At 47.0% G+C, this 23,717-nt stretch overlaps 2 protein-coding genes across 6 annotated transcripts; one reads left to right on the top strand and one right to left on the bottom strand.

Moving 5' to 3' along the window:
- Positions 1 to 1,501: 1,501 nt before the first annotated feature.
- LOC310701646 (tripartite motif-containing protein 10-like) lies at positions 1,502 to 13,623 on the top strand. Of its 2 annotated transcripts, none has more exons than XM_083492870.1 (8): positions 1,502 to 2,120; positions 2,550 to 2,965; positions 4,412 to 4,507; positions 6,106 to 6,336; positions 6,859 to 6,881; positions 8,849 to 8,967; positions 11,474 to 11,503; positions 12,126 to 13,623. In XM_083492870.1, the coding sequence occupies exons 2-8, from the start codon at positions 2,564 to 2,566 to the stop codon at positions 12,641 to 12,643; spliced, it is 1,419 nt and encodes a 472-aa protein (XP_083348996.1). In that variant the 5' UTR covers positions 1,502 to 2,120; positions 2,550 to 2,563; the 3' UTR covers positions 12,644 to 13,623. The 2 variants fall into 2 exon arrangements, with proteins under 2 accessions (XP_083348996.1, XP_083348995.1); XM_083492869.1 differs by having other exon boundaries at positions 2,523 to 2,965.
- Positions 13,624 to 15,009: 1,386 nt separating this feature from the next.
- LOC310701552 (uncharacterized protein) lies at positions 15,010 to 23,500 on the bottom strand. Of its 4 annotated transcripts, none has more exons than XM_083492634.1 (5): positions 23,291 to 23,500; positions 22,958 to 23,022; positions 21,449 to 21,990; positions 18,227 to 18,356; positions 15,010 to 17,063 (listed from the first exon to the last, which is right to left on the bottom strand). In XM_083492634.1, exons 2-5 carry the CDS (start codon positions 23,004 to 23,006, stop codon positions 16,219 to 16,221), a joined length of 1,566 nt encoding a protein of 521 aa, XP_083348760.1. In that variant the 5' UTR covers positions 23,007 to 23,022; positions 23,291 to 23,500; the 3' UTR covers positions 15,010 to 16,218. The 4 variants fall into 4 exon arrangements, with proteins under 4 accessions (XP_083348760.1, XP_083348759.1, XP_083348762.1 ...); XM_083492633.1 differs by having other exon boundaries at positions 15,010 to 17,066; positions 23,291 to 23,489; XM_083492636.1 differs by lacking the exon at positions 22,958 to 23,022 and having other exon boundaries at positions 23,291 to 23,491.
- Positions 23,501 to 23,717: the final 217 nt, after the last annotated feature.

The following is a 23,717-nucleotide window of genomic DNA, read 5'->3' as shown; positions in this document are numbered from 1 at the left end:
CTCCACCCGAAAAGACCATAAACTATAGTTCTCATCTGTTAGCTGTGGGAAGACCAGAGCCTTCTCAGCTTCAGGAACCCGGTCAACCATTCTGGAACTCTTCCAGACCCACAAAAACTACGCTAACAGGAAAAGGAGTTTTCAAACCTTTCTCAGAGTCCAAAAATATGCAGTCATCCACTCAGCAGCTGGGCCCATAACCAAAGATGTTGGCTTTTTGCAGTATAGTAACGCTGCAGAGAGCTTGCTGGGGAGACCATGCATTAAAAAGAAAGGACTCAAAAAGTACTTAAAGAAGGTTTTAATAAGAAAAACAAAAACTCCATTTACACTAAGTATATTAACAAACAAACATGACCCAACCACCAACCCATCCCCCAGGGTAATGGGAGAGCTAGGTGCTGCTCCTTATATACTACACTCAGATGCTGACACACCTTAATCAAATACAACTCAGCAGCACCTGCTATGTTCCACAGCTGTAAAGCTGGGTCTCGTTATCTTGCTCTGGCCCTTGCTCTGGCCCCTTAAAGACATACACATGGAGTGGAACAATGATGAACCTTTACATTTAAAGTAACCATTCAACAGACACGACTAAACAACTAAACAACAACATTTAAATTTTGGTTGTTTTGCTTTAAATGAGTGCAGGATGCGCCTGGGAAGAGAGGAGCTTGGGAGAAGGGGAGGGGTAATTACAGTGCTTCAGAGTAGGGGGAAATACAGTGGTACCTCAGGTTAAGAACTTAATTCGTTCTGGAGGTCTATTCTTAACCTGAAACTGTTCGTAACCTGAAGCACCACTTTAGCTAATGGGGCCTCCTGCTGTCACCGCACGATTTCTGTTCTCATCCAAAGCAAAGTTCTCAACCCAAGGTACTATTTCTGGGTTAGTGGAGTCTGTAACCTGAAGCGTATGTAACCCGAAGTCCCACTGTATGGGGGAAATGGGGCAAGCTGGGTAAAGAGCACATGGCGTAGGCAGTTGGTAACAAGTGCTCCTGTGAAAGCCCTGACTGACCTCTGGAACATCTGAATGGCTCTCTCCCACTTCGTGGAGCCCACTTGGCTCCCTGGTCTACTCCAGAGCTTAGGGCAAAGAAGCAAGCTAGGAGGCAGCTCAAACACAACTGGAGGAAAGATCCTGTCAAATGTTATCAAAAATTGGAAAGGGCTCCCCACCAAGCCTACTGAGTGGCAGTGAAAGCAGACAAGAAAGGCATACTGCCATGGACTGACTGGATGAGGAGTGGTGGGAGACACGAGCTGGGGGACCCCTAAGAGAACCCCCAGGGGAAGAAAGCTCAGAGCTAGGGGAGTAGAGGTGGGATGACAATGGGTGGTCAGAGGGAGAAAAAGGAGTAGACAGGGAGGAGGAGGAGGAGGTGTCAGAAGCTGAAGGGGCAACAGGGCTTAGTGAGCAGGGAGAGTCTGCACCAGAGAGAAGTCCAGAATCAGAGGCAGAAGCGGCGGGGGGGGGGGGGGCAAGAAGAAGAGATCAGGCAGGCTGCTGGAGAAGCCAGGGAATCTTCCTCCTACTGTGACCAGTTCCCTTCCTCTTGATCTCCCAGAACACACAGAGGAACAGCCAGTCTATATCTGCATCAGGAACAATATGGGTGTGGCTGAAGTGTCAGGCAAAGTTCATGCTAGAAAGGCCAAAGCAGTTACTCATTAACCATTTACTGTAATATTTCTGATTTTAAAAAGCCTTCCATGCCTCCCCCCAAAGAAACTATGTCTTTGTTCTGTTTTGTATAAAGACGTCTCACACAAATGCTCAATTCAATAACGATGGAGAAGGGTGGTTTTCTTTCTTTCTTTCTTTCTTTCTTTCTTTCTTTCTTTCTTTCTTTCGGGTGGAGCAAAGATGAAGAGGAAATCAGTGATATTTGAGAAGTGAAGGGAGAGAGGGAGGAAGATGAGCATTCCCAGAAGCACCATTTAAGGCAAGAGTTCCTGGTTGTAGTTACATCATGCGCACTTCTCTGCCCTGTCATAAAGAAAGGGCGAGGGAGCAAGAGCAGGAATAGCTGACCGAGGAAAAAGGAAGCCTCAGAATTTCTCGTCAATCAGTCAGCCCCGCATCTTGGCAGCAAGAGAAAGCTAATCCAGGGGTGAGTATTTTACCACTAGACCCCAATTTATGGTCCCAGGCAACTGGTTGCTCAGAAAGGGCTGTTTTCATTCAGTTCTCAGTGAACCTGCAGGGGTGTTTTAACTCTTGCCTTCGCCTTCACAATCCTGTGGAAAATAAGACATCCACACAGAAACTGTTCGCCCCAGGCAAGAAACTTCTATTGCAGACCACAAAAAGGCCAAGTGTTTTTAAATTTTGTTTGTTCCACTAGGATGGTGGAGCTATTTAATCTATTTCACACACACAGTCTGGAGGCACGGTCACTCCTCACTGGAAGGATTTGGAAATGCTTATTGACCAATAGTTCCCCCCCCCCCAAACTGGCCTTTATCCTCTAGCTGCTTCTCATTTTGCTTTTTTTTTTTTTTTTTTTTTACAGCTGCCTCTTCTGTCAACAAAGCCGCAGACTCTCCACCCACCATGGCCTCCTATTCTCCATCCACAGATGTGGAGGATGAAGTCAAGTGCCCCATCTGCAGGGACTTTCTGACAGACCCCGTGACCTTGGACTGCGGCCACAACTTCTGTCAGGGCTGCATCCAGAACTGCAGCGATAAATGGGAAGAAAAGGGTGCGGGGGACTTGGCGTGTCCTGTCTGCAGAGCCAAGATCCAGAAAGGGAATTTCCGTCCCAATTGGGACCTGGCAAATATATCAGAAAAGTTTAAACTCCGAGGAAAGGAGCTATGTGAGAAACACAAGGAAAGACTCCACCTGTTCTGCAGAGATGATAAAGAATTGGTGTGCATGTTTTGTGAACGTTCCCCGGAACATGAATCGCACACGGTGGTCCTCAAGGAAGAAGTTGTCCAGGAATACAAGGTACGAAGTCATCTTTGCACTTGGTAACTGACTCCTTCCTCCTTCCCACCATGCGTTCTCTTTGCAGAATATTGTCTCAATGTGTCTGGAAAGCAACTCCCAATGCAAGGGAGCTTCTAGTTTTCTGTAGGTAGTGGCCTCGGTCCAGTATACCTGAAGGAGCGTCTCCACCTCCATCGTTCTGCCCGGACACTGAGGTCCAGCGCCGAGGGCCCTCTGGCGGTTCCCTTGCTGTGAGAAGCCAAGTTACAGGGAACCAGGCAGAGGGCCTTCTCGGTAGTGGCGCCCTCCCTGTGGAACGCTCTCCCACCAAATGTCAAATAGAAAAATAACTACCAAACTTTTAGAAGGCATCTAAAGGCAGCCCTGTTTAGGGAAGCTTTTAATGTTTAATAGGTTATTGTATTTTAGTGTTTTGTTGGAAGCTGCCCAGAGTGGCTGGGGAATCGCAGCCAGATGGGTGGGGTATAAATAATTAATAATAATAATAATGGGGGCTCCCATCTTTCCCCTAAAAAAAATTCTGTATTAAGGGATTCTTTGTTTTGACATTTCCTGGAACATTTTGTAAAGGATAGTTTCATCCATCCCAAGGGGTGAAGAACAAGGTAACACCCTTCTCCTCATTGCAAACACAGCAGCTGTGCAGTCTGACAGGAGAATCTTAGGGTTCATCCACACTTATGCTCAGTGGCGTAGTAACATCAGGCGGGACCCGGTGGTAAAATTTCTTGTCACCCCGCCCCGCCCCCCCCCCCCACATTGAAATTATTAAAAGAAGGGGAAAAAAGATACTTATAGTTGCAGGTGTTATTTTCTGGTTTATTTACTTAACATTGTAGGCAAAAGCACTTAAAACCCCTTTTTCCGAACTTTGTTCTCTGCAAATTTTGAAATCACATCATCAAAATCAATTCCTTTCGCTACTTTGTTTTCAATTGACAAGATGGCTAAGCCAGAGATCCGAGCTTGACTCATAGTGGACCTAAGATAACTCTTGATTAATTTTAGTTTTGAAAAACTCCTCTCACATGATGTTTAGCAATGTGAACTGAACTTTAGATTACTTCATAATTTGAATTAAGGCTGAAAGCAAACAGGAAATTGCCCTAAAAATGGCAATTATACATGTATTTGTATTTACCTTTTAGGCTCTGTGCCTGTTTCAGCAATTCACATAAGCCTCTAGTAAAAATACCATTTATAGAAATAGCAGGAGTTATACAAACGGGTCTTACTCAAAAATGACAGAAAGCACTTTGCAACTACTCACTTAAAACCTAGGATCGCATCCTCTGCAAGGAGACAGAGCAGCTTCAAGCCTATCACTCTTCCTAAGCGCAGGGCCGACCTTGTTCCCAGGCGCTTGAATGCATGGCGGAAAATAAGCACATCGCCCACCTCTACTCTCTCCAAATCAATCCTGAGTTTTTGTTTTCTCTTCAGAATGTGATGGATAGTTGCCTGGAGAATCTGCTGGAGGAGAGAGAGAAAATTCTGGTAAAAAAAGCAGCGGTGAAAAGAGAAAGCGAAGACCTTCTCGTAAGTGACCTGGACACTGGGAAGGGAAGGAGGACATAAACCATCACCCTCATATTGAGAAACTTCATGTAAAATGCAGAGAAACAAAAGCCAAGAGGCAGCCCAAGTCCTCAGAACACATGTCCTTTGGAAAGCCCTCATCTCTCCTAAAAGTGGGAGTAAGGCCCACTGTACACAGTGTGACTTTCTTCTGACTGCACTGGCTACGAATTAGTTTCCGGGCCCAATTCAAAGTGCTGGTTTTAACCTATAAAGCGCCTCGGCAACATCCAAAGGCCCCAATCCACTAGGCGCTGGGGTGGATTGCAGAGTCAGGCCCAGGCTGCCACCAGGGGGCAGCAAAAAAGCAGCTCCGGCTCACCCAGCCCTACCCATTGCCACCCCTCCATCACATTTACCTGACATGGGGGTTCTGGATTGTGGGCTCTATTGGCTGAAATGGGAGCCTCAGCCATCGCCCCCTCCTGCCAGGAAAAAACCAGGACTACTCCAAGAAAACGCACATGGCAAAAAGGAGTTCCAGGCCCTGGTGGGCACCCCCTTACCCACTTGGGATTGGCCAAGCGAATAGCCAGCCAATCAGGATTTTCTTGCTTCACTTTTCACTTCCCTCTGTGGCCCCCTAGTCTCTTGCTGTGGCCCCCCATTTATGCATTTTTCACCTGTGGCCCCCTTTGAATATCATGGGGCCCCCCGTGGGGGAACACTGCTTTACACCACCAGCCCTTTCTGGGTCAAATTACTTGTTACAATCCTTGGCATTTTACCGCCAACGCTTCCCACCCAGTTTAGAAGTCTCAGAGTCAGCATCTTCCAGCCAGTGTGGTGTAATGGTTAAGAGCGGTAGTCTCGTAATCTGGGGAACCGGGTTCGCGTCTCTGCTCCTCCACATGCAGCTGCTGGGTGACCTTGGGCCAGTCACACTTCTCTGAAGTCTCTCAGCCCCACTCACCTCACAGAGTGTTTGTTGTGGAGGAGGAAGGGAAAGGAGAATGTTAGCCGCTTTGAGACTCCTTAAAGGGAGTGAAAGCCGGGATATCAAATCCAAACTCTTCTTCTTCTCATCGTGCCTTTAATAATAATAATAAATTTTATTTATACCCTGACCTCCCCAGCCCAAGCCGGGCTCAGGGTGGCTAACACCAGTAAAATTACAATTTAAAATGCAGCCTCATTTTAAAAGTAGCCCATAGATCAAACCCATAAGGGGAGGGAAACATAAGGGCCAGACTGAGTCCAAACCAAAGGCCAGGCGGAACAGCTCTGTCTTGCAGGCCCTGCGGAAAGATGTCAAGTCCCGCAGGGCCCTAGTCTCTTGTGACAGAGCGTTCCACCAAGTTGGGGCCAGGACTGAAAAGGCCCTGGCCCTAGTTGAGACCAATCTAACCACCTTGCGATTTGGGACCTCCAAAGTGTTGTCATTTGTGGACCTTAAGGTCCTCCGCGGGGCATACCAAGAGAGGCGGTCCCGTAGGCTTTGAGAATCCAGAGTTGCCCTTCCTGTGGAATTCTCACAACACCCCTCTATTCTGCGAAGACTGGACACAAATAGAGATGCTGAATTCCTTTCCTCTTCTTTTTTATTATGCTTATTGCAGAAATTAACAGAAATGGAGAGGCAAAAGGCAGCCAATGAGTTCAGGCAATTGCGCCAGTTTCTCAAAAAGCAAGAGAAGCGCCTGCTGAATCAGGTGGAGAAGGTGGAGAAGGAGATTGCAGCAAAAAGGGATCAGCTCATGGACCGGCTCTCTGAGGAACTCTCCTCTCTTCAAAGGATCATCCAGGAGATTGAGGAGAAACGCCAGCAGCCGGGAAGTGAACTCCTCCGGGTAAGGCTGTGGCAGAAGCAGCTGAAAGTGTGTTTGTAAGGGAATTATTATCATTTTGGGAAGTTTTTAAAGATTTGATGTTTCCTTATTTATAGATATATATATATATATATATATATATATATATATATATATATATATATATATTCTGTTGGAATATATATATTTGGTTGCCAGGGCTGTTCTATAGAGGAGCAGGGTGACCCTCGAGTTCAACTCTACAATTCTACGATTCTATGGGAGCTTCTTTCCATTGTTTTCCAAATGTGGGTTTTCTCTCTTATGTTGCATGAAAAACTGGGAAGTTTCCCTGCAGATTTTAAAAAGTGGGAGCAGCTTTGTTCTATTCATTTGCATCTAATAATTCACCTTTCACTGCGTCAAAATGGAGCCATTTTGTCTGTTGACAATAGTCTCGTGAATATCTCCTCCATGGGCCAAAGGGCCAGAGCGAATCCTATCCTGGGTCTATCTTGTGGCAGGCACTGATTTCCCTTCTTCTCTCCCTCTTTTTCTCTCTAGGATGTGAGAAGCACCTTGCAGAGGTAAGTGGGTCCTTCTCATTTCCAGTTGCTTCTCCTCATGAGGCTGGGAAGGGTCCAGGAGCCCAGTACAGTGGTGCCTCGCAAGACGAAATTAATTCGTTCCGCAAGTTTTTTCTTCTTGCGAGTTTTTCGTCTTGCGAAGCATGGTTTCCCATAGGAATGCATTGAAAATCAATTAATGCGTTCCTATGGAAACCGCTTGCCAGGCTGGCGGTGCGGAGAAGGGCTTTTCTCCCCACCGCAAGCCTTCAGGACAGGTACGGGAACAGAGGGGAAGGGGCGCAGCGCTTCTCCTCTGTTCCTGGGGCTTGCGGTGGGAGGAGGGTTTTTCCTCCCCACCGCCAACATTCAGAACAGCATTCTGAATGTTGGCGGTGGGAAGGAAAACCCTCCTCCCACCGCAAGTCTTCAGGACAGCCTTCCGAAGGCTGGCGCGGGGAGAAGGGCTTTCCGCCCCACCGCCAGCCTTTGGAGGAGCCTTCCAAAGGCTGGCGCGGGGAGAAGGACTTTTCTCCCCACTGCCAGCCTTCGGAGGAGCCTTCCAAAGGCTGGCGCGGGGAGAAGGGCTTTCCGCCCCACCACCAGCCTTCGGAGGAGCCTTCCAAAGGCTGGCGCGTGTAGAAGGGCTTTCCGCCCCACCGCCAGCCTTCGGAGGAGGTCTGAGGACAGTGGGGAAGAAGCGCTGCGCTGCCCCGCTGTCCCGGAGATTTCCCTATGGGCTTTCGTCTTGCGAAGGAAGCCCATAGGGAAATTCGTTTTGCGAAGCGCCTCCAAAACGGAAAACCCTTTCGTCTAGCGGGTTTTCCGTCTTGCGAGGCGTTCGTCTTGCGGGGCACCACTGTACATAAAACCTGCCCCTCCAGGCTCCAAGGGAGAGAGAGGGGGACTCCCCACACCTGCAGCATTTCGCAGGTAACAACAGGAGCCCTCCTTTGAACCCCTCATGTCCAACCTGTTTTTCTGCTCCTTTCTTCTCTTTCTCAGAAAATGACAAAGAATAGAAAACATCTTTTAAGAGCCAGGCAAAATCCTTTCAGTTTTTTCTAGACTTTTAAACTTCTTCTTAGATACCCTTACATATACTCTTAAGATGGTGGGAGTTGTCTTCTGTAGCCCACTCTGCTATTTCTCGAAGTGCTTTTTCGAGTTGCATTTGATTCCATTTGTTGAATTTTAACAACTGGTTAGAGCAGCCGAAAGGCATAATCAAGGCAAAAATGAAGTGAGCAATGGGTTGAAAAGAGGGCAAGAATGGCCCAGTGCCAAGGAATCGGTGATGGAATGAAATATGCAATGTGTTGTCAATACAGTGGTACCTCGGGTTGAGAACTTAATTCATTCTGGAGGTACGTTCTTAACCTGAAACTGTTCTTAACCTGAGGTACCACTTTAGCTAATGGGGCCTCCCGCTGACGCCATGCCACCACTGCACAATTTCTGTTCTCATCCTGAAGCAAAGTTCTTAACCTGAGATACTCCTTCCGGTTAGCAGAGTCTGTAACCTGAAGCATCTGTAACCTGAAGTGTCTGTAACCTGATGTACAACTGTACACTTAGATAATTTATGCCCTTTTAAGGTTGCCATGTTTCAAAAAATTAAAATCCGGATGCAGAAGTTGTTGGGCTTTTTTTGGCAAAGTTGTTGAGCTATGTCTGGAAAATTTCAGACGTATGGCAACCCTATGCCCTTTGCATGTTATAGGCAATGCTGCAAAGCTAGAAACAGAGAAACTCTGACCGTAATGGTATCACTTGACGTTTCTTTGTACTGGCATAGATGTAAGTGGGGAGACTCAGAGACCGTGTTCTGGCCCCCAGGCTTTGGCGTCCATAATCTCCGCCATCCCTCTGGGCCTCAATCCCTCTGTGCTTGCCTCTCTCTCTCGGCTTTCTAGCAGTTCCTTCCTCCTCTCAATTCCTTTGCATTCCTTGGAGTTGGGTGGTTTAAAATTGTTTTTCTCCACCAGATATGAGAAAAGAGAGAGACTAGGGAATCCAGTGGATCTCCCTCCAGAGCTGAAGAAAAGGATCTCGCAATTCTGTGCTACAAATCCCCTTCTGCAGGGTGACATGAAGCAGTTCAAAGGTAATGAATAATGACAGTGAGGATTTTATGCTAGGTATTGTATAAGTCTGAAAATGAGCATGCCAGACTCTTCATTATATTTTGTTCTTGCCAAATAGTGGCACCAGCAGAGCTTCCTTCTTTTCAGCCTAGTCATCATTCCCCCACCCCTGTAACTACCCATTGCCCCATTTATATTGCCATTCTTGTCCTCTGAGGCTGAAATGGTAACCGCCACAAATGCACCAGGGTGTATTGTATTGTAAAGTCCTGAGTTTTTGTTTCTGTTCATAACTATATGGAATCTCCTTTGTGTATTGTTGCCAATCTACATGTCAGGGAACTGACATCAGAGCAGAGGGGGGAGGCGAGGCTTCCGGATTCTGCAGGAGAGGGAACGAGTAAGGGTAGAGAGAGAACGGCGTCTGGGGAAGGAAGTCCAGGTGACACCAGGAAGAAGGGAGAGGCAGAGAGCATCTCGGAGGTGAGGCTCCGAGACTCTTCCAGTGAAGTCAGTGAGGAGGGTGGAGGACCACCACTCGGCACGCCCACTCTGCGCGGAAGGCTTCCGCGCAGAGAGGCGAGGTGAAGGCTGTCCGTTAAGGAGTTCTTATGCTGGAGGAAATTTAGGAGACGCCCACTCACGGATACTGCTAGCGACTGAGCAGCAGCGGCAAGGCTGCTCAGTCAGGGAAAGACACAACCGCCCCTAAGCAGTTTGGAACAGCTAGAGGTTTACACACAAGCAACCCCAATTCCCCTTGACACTACACAATCAGGAGTGGTCCTTTGGGAGGTTCTCAGAGTTTGCTTGGGCTTCACAACAAGCGCCTATTACCCTCCTGAAGCATCTCCTCCTCCTCAGACTCACACCTGCATGTGCTCTATCTCTATCTATCATCTATCTATCTATCTATCTATCTATCTATCTATCTATCTATCATCTATCAATCATCAATCATCTATTATCTATCTATCTATCTATCTATCTATCTATCTATCTATCTATCTATCTATCTATCTATTATTTTTATACCACTCCTTCATTATTAGATCTCAGGGCAAATCACAGAATGAAAAAATCTAGTGCTGCAACCATCTTGGTCTCACAAGAGATTCCACATTTCACAGGAGAAGTAAGGGGACATTCCAAACAGCCTCTACCTAAGTGTTGGTTTGAAAGAATCCCAAACCCCCAAAATGCTTTTATCCACTTTCGAACAAGAACAAAAACCACAATGTGGACTACATTAAGGCCATAAAAATAGGACACAGTGCAAGCAGTGCTGAAGTTGACGTCTATATTTAACTGAGTTCTCCGCCTTCTGTGATTGAGCTCCAGATAGACCATATAGAAATTTGAGTACGGAAGTGTTACTGCTTGCAAAACAAAGGAAGAGAAACCATAACCTTTCCAAACTGACCTCATTTGGCAAACCTGCGTATCTGACCACTCCAACAGAGCTGTGTCGTGTGCTCTGAGAGGGCAACGTCCCATATATGATCCTACCAGCCTTTGATGCAAAAACCATCTCTAGAGTTCCAGGGCAATGCTACTGGAAATTAAATTCAGTGAGGCAGGACTTCATACCCTCCAACATTTCTCCAATGAAAACAGGGATGTCCTAAGGAAAAGCAGGACAAATCAGAAACCTGGACAGCTTCTGTAAATCCGGGACTGTCCCTGGAAACTAGGGACACTTAGAAGGTCTGGGACTTCCTTTTGCTTAAGAGCTTTGCCAATTTTGCCTCTGCAAGTTTAGCTTCTTGTTATGTTAAAAAATTGCGGCTTTAATAACCCCCACCATTGGAACCACCAGTGTACTTGGGGCAGATGTGAGGCTGTGGCCAGCTCCCCTTTGTATTCCTGCCAAAGACTGGTATTGCAGAGCTTATGCACCACTATTGATCCTACTTTGAACTATGAGGTTCATAGACAATCTTTTCTAGTATGATTTATTATTTCTGTGTTTTACATTTTTAATTATCTTAATCTGTTCCCCATATGAACTACCCTGATATATTCTGATAAAGGGCAGTATATATACATTATTGTTATTGTTATTGTTATTATTATTATTCACACCCTGGCCAGCAGTTTCTTGATCTCCTGCCCTCAGGCAGAAGATATAGAAGCGTGATTAGTCGCACCAACAGGGTAAAGAACAGCTTCTATCCATGGACTGTTAGGCTGCTGAATGAAAAGATAACAACAGGGCAACTGACTTTCGGGTTTGGTGTGTGTGTGTGTCAGTAAACGAGGGGAATTAAGACTAAGAGAGCTGAGTGGGGGTGTTTGTATAATCTCACTGTATACAAGTTGTACAAGTGACAATAAAGTATTTCAATTTCTATTTCTGTTTCAATTATTATTATTAGTTTTTTTTATAAAAATATTTGTTCAACTTAATTTCTTTAACTTTAAATAACCAATATGCATTATGTTATTAAGTCATATTCTTGTGACAAGATTTACCAGAGGTCCAACACTGTTGTGCTTAAACTTTCTATCTTCTTCCTTCTTCAGACACTGTATTCCTCAGACTGGCTCAGAAAGGTGAATTTCCAATGGAAGACCAAATTCACAGAGGGGATGGGAAATGTTGTTTTATTGGGTTTAAACAGCCCGTCCCCCAGACCTTGGAACAATCAGTAGCTTAACTTGAGTGAATTGCACTGTTGTGATGTTGCAGCCATCATAGCATCCGATTCCTGGATCCACTCACACAAAAAAGGAAAGTAAACATTTTCTGGGTCATTTGAGATACCTGTATCGACAGGAGGGGTACAGCATAAATAATGTTTTTATTTTGTTTCTTTATTACATTTATCAATCTCTTTATACAGAGAAAATATCTCAAAACAACTTGAGCAAATAAAATACACAATGTAAAAGTCAGAAAAAGTCAGAAAAATGTAAGACAATGAACAGAATATACAAAATGTTCATCCAGCAACATATATTGAATAAGAGGGGGGAGCCTAATTTAAAAAGACAGCAAAAAGGGCATTTATCATCTGGAGGAAGGAGAGGAGGGTCCCAATCCTGAATGCAATGCAATGAAGTCCTATTTCATGAGAGAGGGAACCTGGTTCTTGGGTTTTGTCTTGTATTGGTGTGTCCTCTCTTTCCGCGGATTCTGCCTCTTTTCCTTACGCCTCATCTCTCTCCCCAACAGCAAATGTCACTCTGGATCCAGCCACAGCTTATCCTCGGCTTGTCCTGTCTGAGGACTGCAAAAGCGTGAGATGGCGAGACGAGTATCAACACCTGCCCAACAATTCTGAGAGGTTCTACAGCGATCCTGCTGTGCTGGGACGTGAGGGCTTCACCAAAGGCAGCCATTACTGGGAAGTCATTGTGGGAAGTGAGGAGATGTGGGCTCTTGGGGTTGCCAGGAAGTCAGCGAGGAGAAAGGGCTGCTTAGCCTTGAGTCCTGAAGGAGGGGTCTGGGCTGTGGGGAAGAGGGGAGGTTGGTACAGTGCCTTCAACCCCCCCGACAACCCTCCACTGTCCCTGAGCAACAAGCCTAAGCGGATCCGAGTGACTCTGAACTATGATGGGAGGGAGGTGTCTTTCTTCGATGCCGACACAGGAGCCCATCTCTACACCTTCCTAGGAGCCTCCTTCTCTGGAGAGATGCTCCTCCCTTTCTTTTGGCTGTCAGGAAACAAAACCCAACTCAGGATGGCTTAAGCCTTAAGGGGACCAAATCTACCTCTCAGGCCCAGCAAGCGCTCCTCTCCAGAGCAAAATGATTGCTCTAAAAGGGAACGTTTATTTGCAAAGAGCTATGTTGACATCTTTGTAGAGGTCCTTGGAGAGGATTCATTCCAATCACAGTCAGCAGTTCATTGTCTTCTGGATCAGTGCCTTAATCCTTTTTTTAAATAAATAAATAAATAAATAAATAAATATTTTATTTATACCCCACCCTGCCCAGCCAAGACTGGGATCAGGGCGGCTAACAACCAATAATAAAAACAAGTTGATTAAAATACAATTTAAAAAACAAGATTAAAATACAACATAAAAAAAATTAGGATGCAGCCTCTTCACAGGAAGAGAAAGGAAAAAGAAAGAGGGGGAGGGAATCAAACTGATTCTAAGCCAAAGGCCAGGTGGAACAACTCTGTCTTACAGGCCCTGCGGAAAGATATCAGATCCTGCAGGGCCATGGTCTCACGAGGCAGAGCGTTCCACCAGGCCGGAGCCAGTGTTGAGAAGGCCCTGGCTCTGGTTGAAGCCACTCTAACTTCCTTAGGACCCAGGACCACTAGGGTGTTGCTATTTATGGACCTTGAGGCTCTCCGTGGGTCATACCAGGAGAGTATTGTAGATTCTGTATATCACAGAATAGCCATTGAGGTGTCCCCAGATGATGTTGTCCAGTTCCCATCAGCTTTAGCCAGCAGGGCTGACAGTCAAGGATGATGGAAGCTGTAATCTGGACCTCACCTGGACTCTGCTGCCCTATATCCTTCCCATTGAAACAACCGTGAAAATAACTTTTGGACGCTATAGATTTATCCTGATCTGGTGCATGCAATGTCTTTTGTTTTGCAGCTGTGTGATTTGTGCTCATATTGTATTGTGGTGGCCATTGGCTATAAACAATAAAATTTATAGATAGATTGAACTGCAAAAATAAGTAATAAAATAGTAAAACAATTTTATTTTTTGGTCCTCACTCCAAAATGGTGTGTCTCCTTGTGCTTTTGTTTATATTGGGGGTGGGGGTGGAGGAGAAGTATGATGGCCAAAACCTCTCCCATCCTCTGCTAAATGGATGCAGGAGACCAGAGGCAGCGAATGAAAAAGCAGGGAAAGACAGACCCTCCAAGTGCCACTATTTTCCAGGGATGTCCCTGATTTAGAGACGCCGTCCTGGTTTCCGATTTGATCCCAGAATGAGAGAGATTTCTGATTTGATCCCAGAAGGAGAGTCCACCACTTCTTGTGTTGCAGAGTCCACTGCCTCTTGAGGCAAAACAGAAAATGGTGATCACCTGCTACTGCTGCTGAAGTTATCACCCACTGAAGCTGCTGCCCGAGGGGGTGAAAAAAGGAGGCTAGAGAGCAGCAGGGGAGGAGGCAGGCAACAGGAGGCAGTGAGGAAAGCAGCGTCCCTGGGGCTTGGACCTGCGGCCCCTCCCTTACTGTCCCCCAATCTGCCCTCTGAGGCAACTGCCTCACGGGTGAACTGGGCCCTGCTACTAGCTGGTTGCAGTATTTTTATTTCAAAAAGCATCTCTTGCGCAGAAGAGCTGTTTTTAGAAATAAATGCTCAGTTGCTTTCTCCCAGCCCTCCTGGCTCTTTCCACTTCTGTCCTGCTCTTAGCCTCCGTTTCTCAGACTTTCTGCACACCCAGAGTTTTGCCCCTCCTGCTGCCCAACAGCGCCTGATCTCAATATCCTTTTGATGCCATTGGTCAGGGGATCCTCTGGGCTCGGCCCTGTGGGGCACGTACTGAATGCACTCACAGTTTCACAGCAGTTACCTCCAGGGTTGGTTGCAAGCAGCAGCTTCAGGGGAGCTGCTCTTCAGCCCCTTGGAATCTGGGTTCCACAGGGCACTTATCCCAATGCTATTAGACATCTATAGCAGGGATGGGGAACCGTTTTTGATCTGAAGAACTGCATTCCCCTCTGAGCAACCTTCCGCGGGTCACATGCCAACAGCGGGAGTGTCCAAGTGGCAAAAGTGGGAGGAGCAACTAATGTAAACTTTACCTTTGCAGCTTTCCAGAGACGCAAGAGACATCATGAGTTCAAGAAGACATTCCAGTTGGGCAAGAAAACAAGTGGGGAGCAAAGCAGGGGTGCATCCTGGCGGTGGGATTCCGAGGGTGAGAGAGGTACCCTACCCCTGATTTATACAAAGCAGTTGGGAGCAACTAAGACAGGATTTGGAGCGTCCTGATGGCACCCGATTCTGCTTCATAACATGTGAATCAGGTGTGGCTGTGCAACAACTGGATTGGTGCCAAGGCACAGCTGGATGAGAACCAATAAACTGGTCTCTTTTAATCTGATGTAGTGATTTATCATTTGCACTTGGATTTCCGAAGGCAAATTTATTCTTGATTTTACATGGTTCACCATCACGGCATATTTTTTTATATTGGCAGTTAATGTTGCAAATAAATAATATAAATATTTGAGGTCTGTCCAGGAGGGTGTGTATAGAGAGCAGCCCGTGCCGTTCTCCCATGGTTTGGGATGCAAAATATGTGCTCACAGACTCTCCATTCACCCGAATCTTCTTCCCCCTTCACCAAAATTCTTGTCCCCCCCTCCTCTTTTTTTAGAGCAAACCATGGTGCAGTGTTACATTGACAACAGCGCTAATTCTAACCATGGTTATCTTCAGACAAGACTGCAACCAGAATCTTAAGCAGGTGTCAGGCTGGAGCCAGCAAGCGAACAGCAGCAGCTGCCAGACTTGGACGGCAGCCCAGGAGACGAAGGGAGGTTTGTCATGGGAAGATCAGAGGAAAGGGCAGGAGGGAGTTCACAGCCCAGAGAAACACAGGACTTAGCAGACGATAGCTTGTCCGAACCAGTTTGCAAACCTCTCAGCGTGCAAGAACGCAGAAGAGGAGGGGTACAAGAAAAGGGGATATTGAAGCAACGGAAGAGCTTTGTTTTTGCACATTGTTTCCGGAGGAAGAAGAACAACGCTGAGGATTTAGTTGAGTCATCATCAGGGTAGCCATAAGTCACGGGGGCAGAGAGCTCCAGACAAGTGGCATGTTTTTTTCTGGAATAAAACCAACTTTTAATTGACTGTACGTGTACGCATCTTGCTGCCACTACTGCAGGTGTGCAAATCCTGATTAACACGAGCTACAGGTAGACACAATCCTGAGCTATGGTTAAGTCCACTGAGGGAAAGAAGCAGGGTGTACTATAGAGGAGATGGGGAGCGAATCTGTGGCATGATATTGATCTCCAACCATGGTTAGATTGGGAAAGTTATGTTTGCACACATTATCTGTATGTTTTCAGAAACTGTAAGGACCAAGCTATTCCTGAGCAGCTGATCGCAGCCTCTCTCTGTCCACCTCCATCGTGGAAACAAGACAATATGGATTTCTGCCTGAAGCCCTCTACCCATATTCTTGAACAAGCTGTGACTCGCCAGATATTGCTGGACTACAACTCCCATCATTCCCAAACATTGGGTCATGCTAGCTTAGACTGGTGGGAGTGGGAGTTCCAAACATCTGGAGAACCACAGGTTCCCTCATCCTTGCTCTGTACTTTTATTATTTCTCCTCAGTGTAGGTCCCCTTGTGCTTCATAAGGCTGAGTTTCTGATCGAAGCCTTTGCCGCAGTCTACGCAGTTCCATCGCTTCACACCCATGTGGACTCTCTTATGCCTTATCAGGTGAGAGCTGGTGCTGAAGCTTCTTCCGCACTCAGCACACTCGTACGGTTTCTCTCCAGTGTGGGTCCTCTTGTGCGCAATCAGTTCTCCTTTCTGAATGAAGCTTTTCCCGCAGTCTGAGCACTCGTATGGCTTCTCCCCCGTATGGGTCCTCCTGTGTCTTATCAGGGACGCATTATGGCTGAAGCTTTGTCCACAAGCCAAGCACGTGTATGGTTTCTCCCCCGTGTGAACCCTCTTGTGGTTTATGAGGTTCGAGGTGGTGCTGAAGCTTTTCCCGCACTCTGAGCACTCGTAGGGCCTCTCCCCCGTGTGGGTCCTCTCGTGTATCATCAGGTTCGTCCTTCCGTTTGAGATTTTCCCACAGTATGAGCATTTGAAGGCCTTTTCTCCCTTCTGCATCCTCTGACGATTGAGAAGAACCAAGTTCTGGGAGAGGCTTTTCCCAGTGTCAGAGGCCACCTTTTCTCTCTTACACCCATGAACCCTCCCTTGGAAGGGCCTTTCATCACATTCCTTGGGATGAACAGTGTTTTCTGCTGCTGTTCCCAGATCGACTTCCTGGTGATGTATGGGTCTTTGCTGACCTATATCCCTCACTTCCTCCTCAGTGGCCTGGAGGGATAGGCTTTCAGCACTTTTCAAGGATGTTGTGTCAACGTTCATGCAGTCAAGTCTTTCCAGCTCAGGATCCTCCTCCTTCATCCTCACTTGCATATCACCTGCTGGAAGACATTGAAAAACAACCTAAGTTACCTCTTCTTACCTTACATATTGCCTCCAATAATAATACAGTGGTACCTCGGGTTAAGTACTTACCGTATTTTTCACTCTATAACACGCACCCGACCATAACACGCACGTAGTTTTTAGAGGAGGAAAATCCGTAGGCATGCCACCCGTAGGCATACCCTCCATAACACGCACAGACATTTCCCCTTACTTTTTAGAAGGAAAAAAGTGAGTGTTATGGTGCAAAAAATACGGTAATTTGTTCTGGAGATCCGTTCTTAACCTGAAAGTGTTCTTAACCTGAAGCACCACTTTAGCTAATGGGGTCTCCTGCTGCCGCCGCGCCGCCACTGCACAATTTCTGTTCTCATCCTGAAGCAAAGTTCTTAACCCGAGGTACTATTTCTGGGTTAGCTGAGTCTGTAACCAGAAGCGTATGTAACCTGAAGTGTATGTAACCCGAGGTACCACTGTACAGGATAGCTAATGTGTATTGGTTTTAGGAGGAGTGGAGTGACTCCGGCCTGGGGCCTTCTTTATCTGGTTCTCATGGCTCTCCTCATTCTTCCCCTACCCCCAGACCCCTCCCCAGCCCTCCGTGCCCCTCTCAAGTGCTCCTCAGAGGAACTGGCTCCATTTACTTGACCCTTTTTCTGCTCTGGCAGGGTTCTTCACCAACCTGGTGTGGGCTACAACTCCCATTAACCAGCTGTGTTGGCTGGGGCTGATGGGAGTTGTAGTCCTGAGCTGAAAAGTCCATGTTTTGTAGTCCCAAAACTAAGGTGGAGAATCAGCTCTAAGCCATGGTTTCCTTGCTGGCAGCTGAAATTGTGGTTTGGGTTCTAAGCCATGGTTAGTGAAACTATTGTGTGGCATGAAACCTGAACGGAGCCAGTGGTCAAACAACAACAACAATAATAAATTTATTAGTACCCATCCATCTGACTGGGTTGCCACTGCCAACATATATATATATAAAATAAAACATTAAAAATCTTCCCAATACAGAGCTGTTCCCTAAACAGGCCCACAGAAAGAGGTTTCTGTGCAGGACAGCCAATAATTCCGTCAAAGAGCAGTGCTGGAAAGGGAATGACAGAAACAACCTCAGGAAAAGAAACTCGTTAACATTTAGCCATAATAAAATCCTTACCCACCAGCTTGGTCTCCCCATCATCGCCCTCTTGCTTGGCTTCCAGCAAGAGATGGATTTCCATGGTGGTTGATGAATTCTGCTCCAACATAGGCAAGTTAACAGGCCCTTCTTCTGAAAGGCCAGGGACCTGGAACAGGAAGAGGCACACAGTTCAGGGGTCACAGCTCAGAGGCAGAGCAGAAGGTCCCTAATTCAATACCCTACCTTCACAAAGGGCCAGGAGAGCAACTGTCAGTCTGTGTAGGCAGACCTGAGCTAAGTGACAATGTGCTAAATATTTATTTGCTAACCTTTATACAGACTTTCTTCAAAGGAATCTTGGGCTAGACCTTTCCGGAAGTCTCTGATGTTGTTGGCATCTGCCTTTCTCGAGAAACAGTGGCGTATTCAGTGAAACCACAGCCTCCCGTGTTGTTTTTGCTGCATAACTGACACTAGAGCTACATGCCTGGAACACAAGCCTGGGTGGTGTACATGGAGGTCCTGGGATACCCAGAGGACAAAAAAACCCTCTCACCCTTGCTGATGTGGTCCAAAGGAAAGCAGAGCAATACATCTGGCACCAGCTTGGCTGCAGAAGTTGCCGGAAGGAGAGGTACAAGCAGGGCCGTCTTTAGCAGATGCGGCGCCGGGGTGCAAATATTCACCTAGCGCCCCCAAATTACCACGGATAGTGTTGGGGTGGCCGTAGCTGCACACTGCCAGCCATTGGGGGGCGCACCTCTCTCCCATGCTGCTGCGGGACAGCGATCCCCGCAGAGGCTTGGGAGCGGCCGCCGAGACCACATAACACCGGTCTTGAAAGACCTACATTGGCTCCCAGCATGTTTCCGAGCACAATTCAAAGTGTTGGTGCTGACCTTTAAAGCCCTAAACGGCCTCGGTCCTGTATACCTGAAGGAGCGTCTCCACTCCCATCGTTCTGCCCAGACACGGAGGTCCAGCGCCGAGGGCCTTCTGGCGGTTCCCTCACTGCAAGAAGCCAAGTTACAGGGAACCAGGCAGAGGGCCTTCTTGGTAGTGGCGCCCTCCCTGTGGAACGCCCTCCCACCAGATGTCAAATAGAACAACAACTACCAGACTTTTAGAAGACATCTGAAGGCAGCCCTGTTTAGGGAAGCTTTTAATGTTTGGTGTATTACGGTATTTTAATATTTTGTTGGAAGCCACCCCGAGTGGCTGAGGAAGCCCAGCCAGATGGGCGGGGTATAAATAAATAAATAAATAAATAAATAAATAAATAAATAATAATAATAATAATAATAATAATTTCCTCCCAAGCCTCCTCGGGAGGAGAGTGATCCCCGCAGAGGCTTGGGAGGGAAGTTGCGTGCCCGCCAGCCATATGGTTGGCTGGGCGCAGCTGGCGGGTATGCAGGGAAAGTGGAGGCCACCAGCAAAGCTGCGCAGCTCCCCCACTTGCTGGGGTGCCCCAAAGAGGCTGGCACCCTGGCGCGACGCACCACTAAGCGCTATGGGAAAGACGCCTCTGGGTACAAGGTGCAATCCAACCACAATACCTCAAGGACTGCCTCTTTCCATATGAACATTCCTAGACCTTAAGATCATCTTCTGAGGGCCTTCTTTGTGTGCCTCCTCCATGTGAGGCCTGGAAGGTGGCAACACAAGAAGGGGCCTTTTCTGCGGTGGCTCCCCATCTGTGGAATGCTCTCCCCAGGGAGGTTCGTCTGGCACCTGCATTATACGCCTGTAGGCACCAGGCAAAAATGTTCCTATTTAACCAGGGCTTTGGCTGTTTGACATCCAATGCTCTTTTAAAATGAGTTGGGGAGGTGGGCGTGTTAGATGTATCATCACTGAAGCAGTCAAATACAACATTTCCTGTTGCCTAGAGTGGACACACAGGGAAATGTTGCTCCAGACAGGGAGGACTTCCTGTCATACCAGCTCTGGAGCAACCTGCCTGTGTGCGTGTGTGTGACCAAATAGATGAGCGTGACCCTATAAAAAGGGCTAGTCATGCAGCAATCTTCCTCTTCTGCTCTTTTGCCATCTTCCTCTCTTCTGGCTCTTAGCCAGCAGCACACGGCTCATCCTTACAGAGGATGGAAGCCACAAGGTAGAAAGTCTGAGGGCTAGCTCAGACTTCTTCTCTCTACAAATGTAACTGTAACCACAAGATAAAGCCTGCCTTCAGGACAATACTGTGAAGTGAATGTAAGTAATCTTGACTCTTACTTTTAAACACGACTGTCATGTTATTATTATTTTAAGAGGGAAATAAAGGGGGGAAACTTACCAGGAACAATCCAGACTGGACATGTCAGACTGGATTGCTCAACTTAAATGATGCTAACGAATCCATCAACTTGCTTCCAGCAATGTGCAAGGGAATGTGCTCTGTTGCTTGCTCACTAGCATGAGTGAGGAGGGATAATATTTAATAATAATAATAATAATAATAATAATAATAATAATAATAATAATGATTTATTTATACTCCACCCATCTGGCTGAGTTTCCCCAGCCACTCTGGGTGGCTTCCAATCGAGTTTTAAAAACAATACAGCATTAAATATTAAAAACTTCCCTAAACAGGGATGCCTTCAGATGTCTTTTAAAGATAAGATAGCTGCTTATTTCCTTCACATCTGAAGGGAGGGCGTTCCACAAGGCAGGCGCCACTACCAAGAAGGCCCTCTGTCTGGTTCCCTGTAGCCTCACTTCTCGGCGCTGGATCTCAGTGTCCGGGCTGAACGATGGGGGTGGAGACCCTCCCTCAGGTATACTGGACCAAGACCCTTCAGGGCTTTAAAGGTCAGCACCAACACTTTGAATTGTGCTCGGAAACGTACTGGGAGCCAATGCAGATCTCTCAGGACTGGTGTTAAGTTGTCCCGGCAGCCATTCCCAGTCACCAGTCTAGCTGCCGCATTCTGGATTAATTGCAGTTTCTGGGTCACCTTCAAGGTAGCCCCATGTAGAGCATATCCTCTTCTACTTTCCTCAACATCCCCACAGGGCAGTTATTGGGTTTTTAGGTTATTGGCTCTATCATCTACGACACTGACTGGCAACAGCTCTTCAGGATTTTCAGTGAGAGACTCTCCCAGCCCTACAGATGCCGAGGCCTGAACCCGGGACCTTTTGTATGCAAAGCAGATTGGATGGACCTTTGTCCTGATGCCACAGGTCTCTCTTTATGCTGCCACTGCCGTCCACAGGTGCATTAAGGTGAACAGCATGCAAAACCCTCACCTCTTGTTCTGTTCTCATGGCCTCCCGGTGGATCTTCATCAAGAAATCCTCCACCTGAGCCACAGCCTCCGTGCAGTTCCCCGGACCACGTTCCCAGACCCAGCTCTGCATCTCCTGGGGCAGGATGGTCAGGAACTGCTCCAGAACCACCAGGTCCACGATCTGCTCCTTGGTGTGTCTGTCTGGCTTCAGCCACCGATAGCAGAGTTCCTGGAGATGATTGCACACGTCTCGAGGGCCATCAGTCTCCAGGTAGCAGAACTGCCTGAAGCTTTGGCGCCGCATTTCCAAGCTGGCAGCATCCTCATCCAGAATCTCTTCCTTCACTTCCACAGGAGAATCTTCCCTTCTACTAGGCCACCTTCTGAAAGAGACCTGGGTATCCTTATGAACTCCTATGGACATCTGTTGAGGCACCTGCAAGCTTTTCCACCCTGAAAATGGGGCCTGCATCTGCAGTGGCAAAACCTTCTGCCGCTGAGATTCCCAGCCCTGCGGGTCTTGCTCCTCCATTTTCAGGTCTTGCTCCTCCATTTTTATTCCTGGAAAAGAAAAGCAATGCCAATAAGCAACAGGCGATGAAAACTGGGCATGTTTACTCTCCCCTACTAGACACATTTAATTAATAAAAAATATAGCATATGTGCTATCAACCATCCATGACTCATGGATGGGGAACATGTGACCCTGCAGATATTGCTGGACTACAATTCCCATCATCCTTGGTTGTTGGCCTTGCTGGCTGGGGCCTGATGGGAACTGCGTTCAACAATGTCTGAAGGGCCCTTGGTTTATACAGGAAGCTGCCTTATGTCAAGTCAGACTGTCAGCTGCTCTCCAGGGTTCCAGGCATTAAGAGTTTCATGCTCTACAGAAGTGTTTCCCAAACTTGGGCCTCCAGCTATTTTTGAACTACAATTCCTATCATCCCTGACCACTGATCCTGCTAGGTAGGAATGATGGGAGTTGTAAGTTCAAAAACAGTTGGAGACCCAAGATTGGGAAACCTTGTTCTACAAGCATGAGGCTGAGATGAAACCTCTGCTTACAGTAAATATTAAAATTAACAATAAAAACAGCTAATAACATTTAAACAAAGACAAAAACCAACAGTGAAAGATATTAAAACATGCCAGCATCTATGTGTCTGCATAGGTTTGCCTAAACAAAAATGTTTTTAAGCAGGTGCTGCAAAGAGCACAGCGAAGGCCTGATGTCAACAGTTTCTGACTTTTAGAAGACATCTGAAGGCAGTCCTGTTTAGGGAAGTTTTTAATGTTTGACGTTTTATCGTGTTTTTGGTAATTCTGTTGAGAGTCGCCCAGAGTGGCTGGGGAAAACCCAGCCAGATGGGTGGGGTATAATAATAATGATGATGATTATTATTATTATTATTATTATTATTATTATTATTATTATTAACAGGCAGACAGGCAGGGATCTCCAACATGTTGGCCCTGCCACACTAAAGGATAAATTTTACAGCTGCAGAAGGAGTATGTGTGGCACCTGTTAACATTGCCAGTTCTGCGGATCCAAAGTGTCTGAACCAGCACATATTCGGTGCGGTGATCCTGAAGGTATGATGAAGATTATGATAAATAAATACAATTTGTGATTAGCACAGCACCCATTCTTCCATCACAACCAATATCAGTGGTCCTTCCTAGCTGATCTGACGCCCTTGGTGAGAGGGGGAAGCCCTGATCTCCACTGAGCCCGAGGGCACTTGCTGAGCCTGAGAAGAGTCTCATCTCTCACCCTCTGCTTGCTCTCCCAACAGATCCCCTTCTGCTAGATTCCGCTCAATCCACTTCCCCTCCCCTCCTTCCTTGAACTCACCTGCTTCAGGCAGGCTTTGCATTGCTCGCCCTTGGCAGCAGCCCCCTAATCGCTCCAAGGATAAGACACCCCAAAGAGGGGGGCGGGGATTTGTTTTTCAATTAAAAAAGAAAGGAGGAGGGGGAAGTGGCTTTGCTTTCCTGAGTTCTCCCCCAATTTGTCACACATACCCGGCCACTCTAGGCATCCTCGTTCAGTGCCCTTTAACTCTTTCAGTGCCTCGCAGCAAACGCTGGAGTTCATTGGTGCGTCCCCCGCCCCCAGATCATTAATGTTGGAAAGTCTGTTTCCATTCGGGAACTCGCAATTTTGCAAAAAAGAGGGAATGAGCGCCATCTGCCTGGTTAGGTGTTTCCTGTCCAGCAAAAGGACCGCATTGCAATAGACAGTCGTTAAGTCCCATTAAGTTCAATGGCATTTACTCCTA

The sequence above is a fragment of the Podarcis liolepis genome (assembly GCF_965112155.1).
Source record: "Podarcis liolepis genome assembly, chromosome: 2".
NCBI classification, from domain to species: Eukaryota; Metazoa; Chordata; class Lepidosauria; order Squamata; family Lacertidae; genus Podarcis; species Podarcis liolepis.
This window is presented reverse-complemented; position numbering and strand designations above follow the sequence as displayed.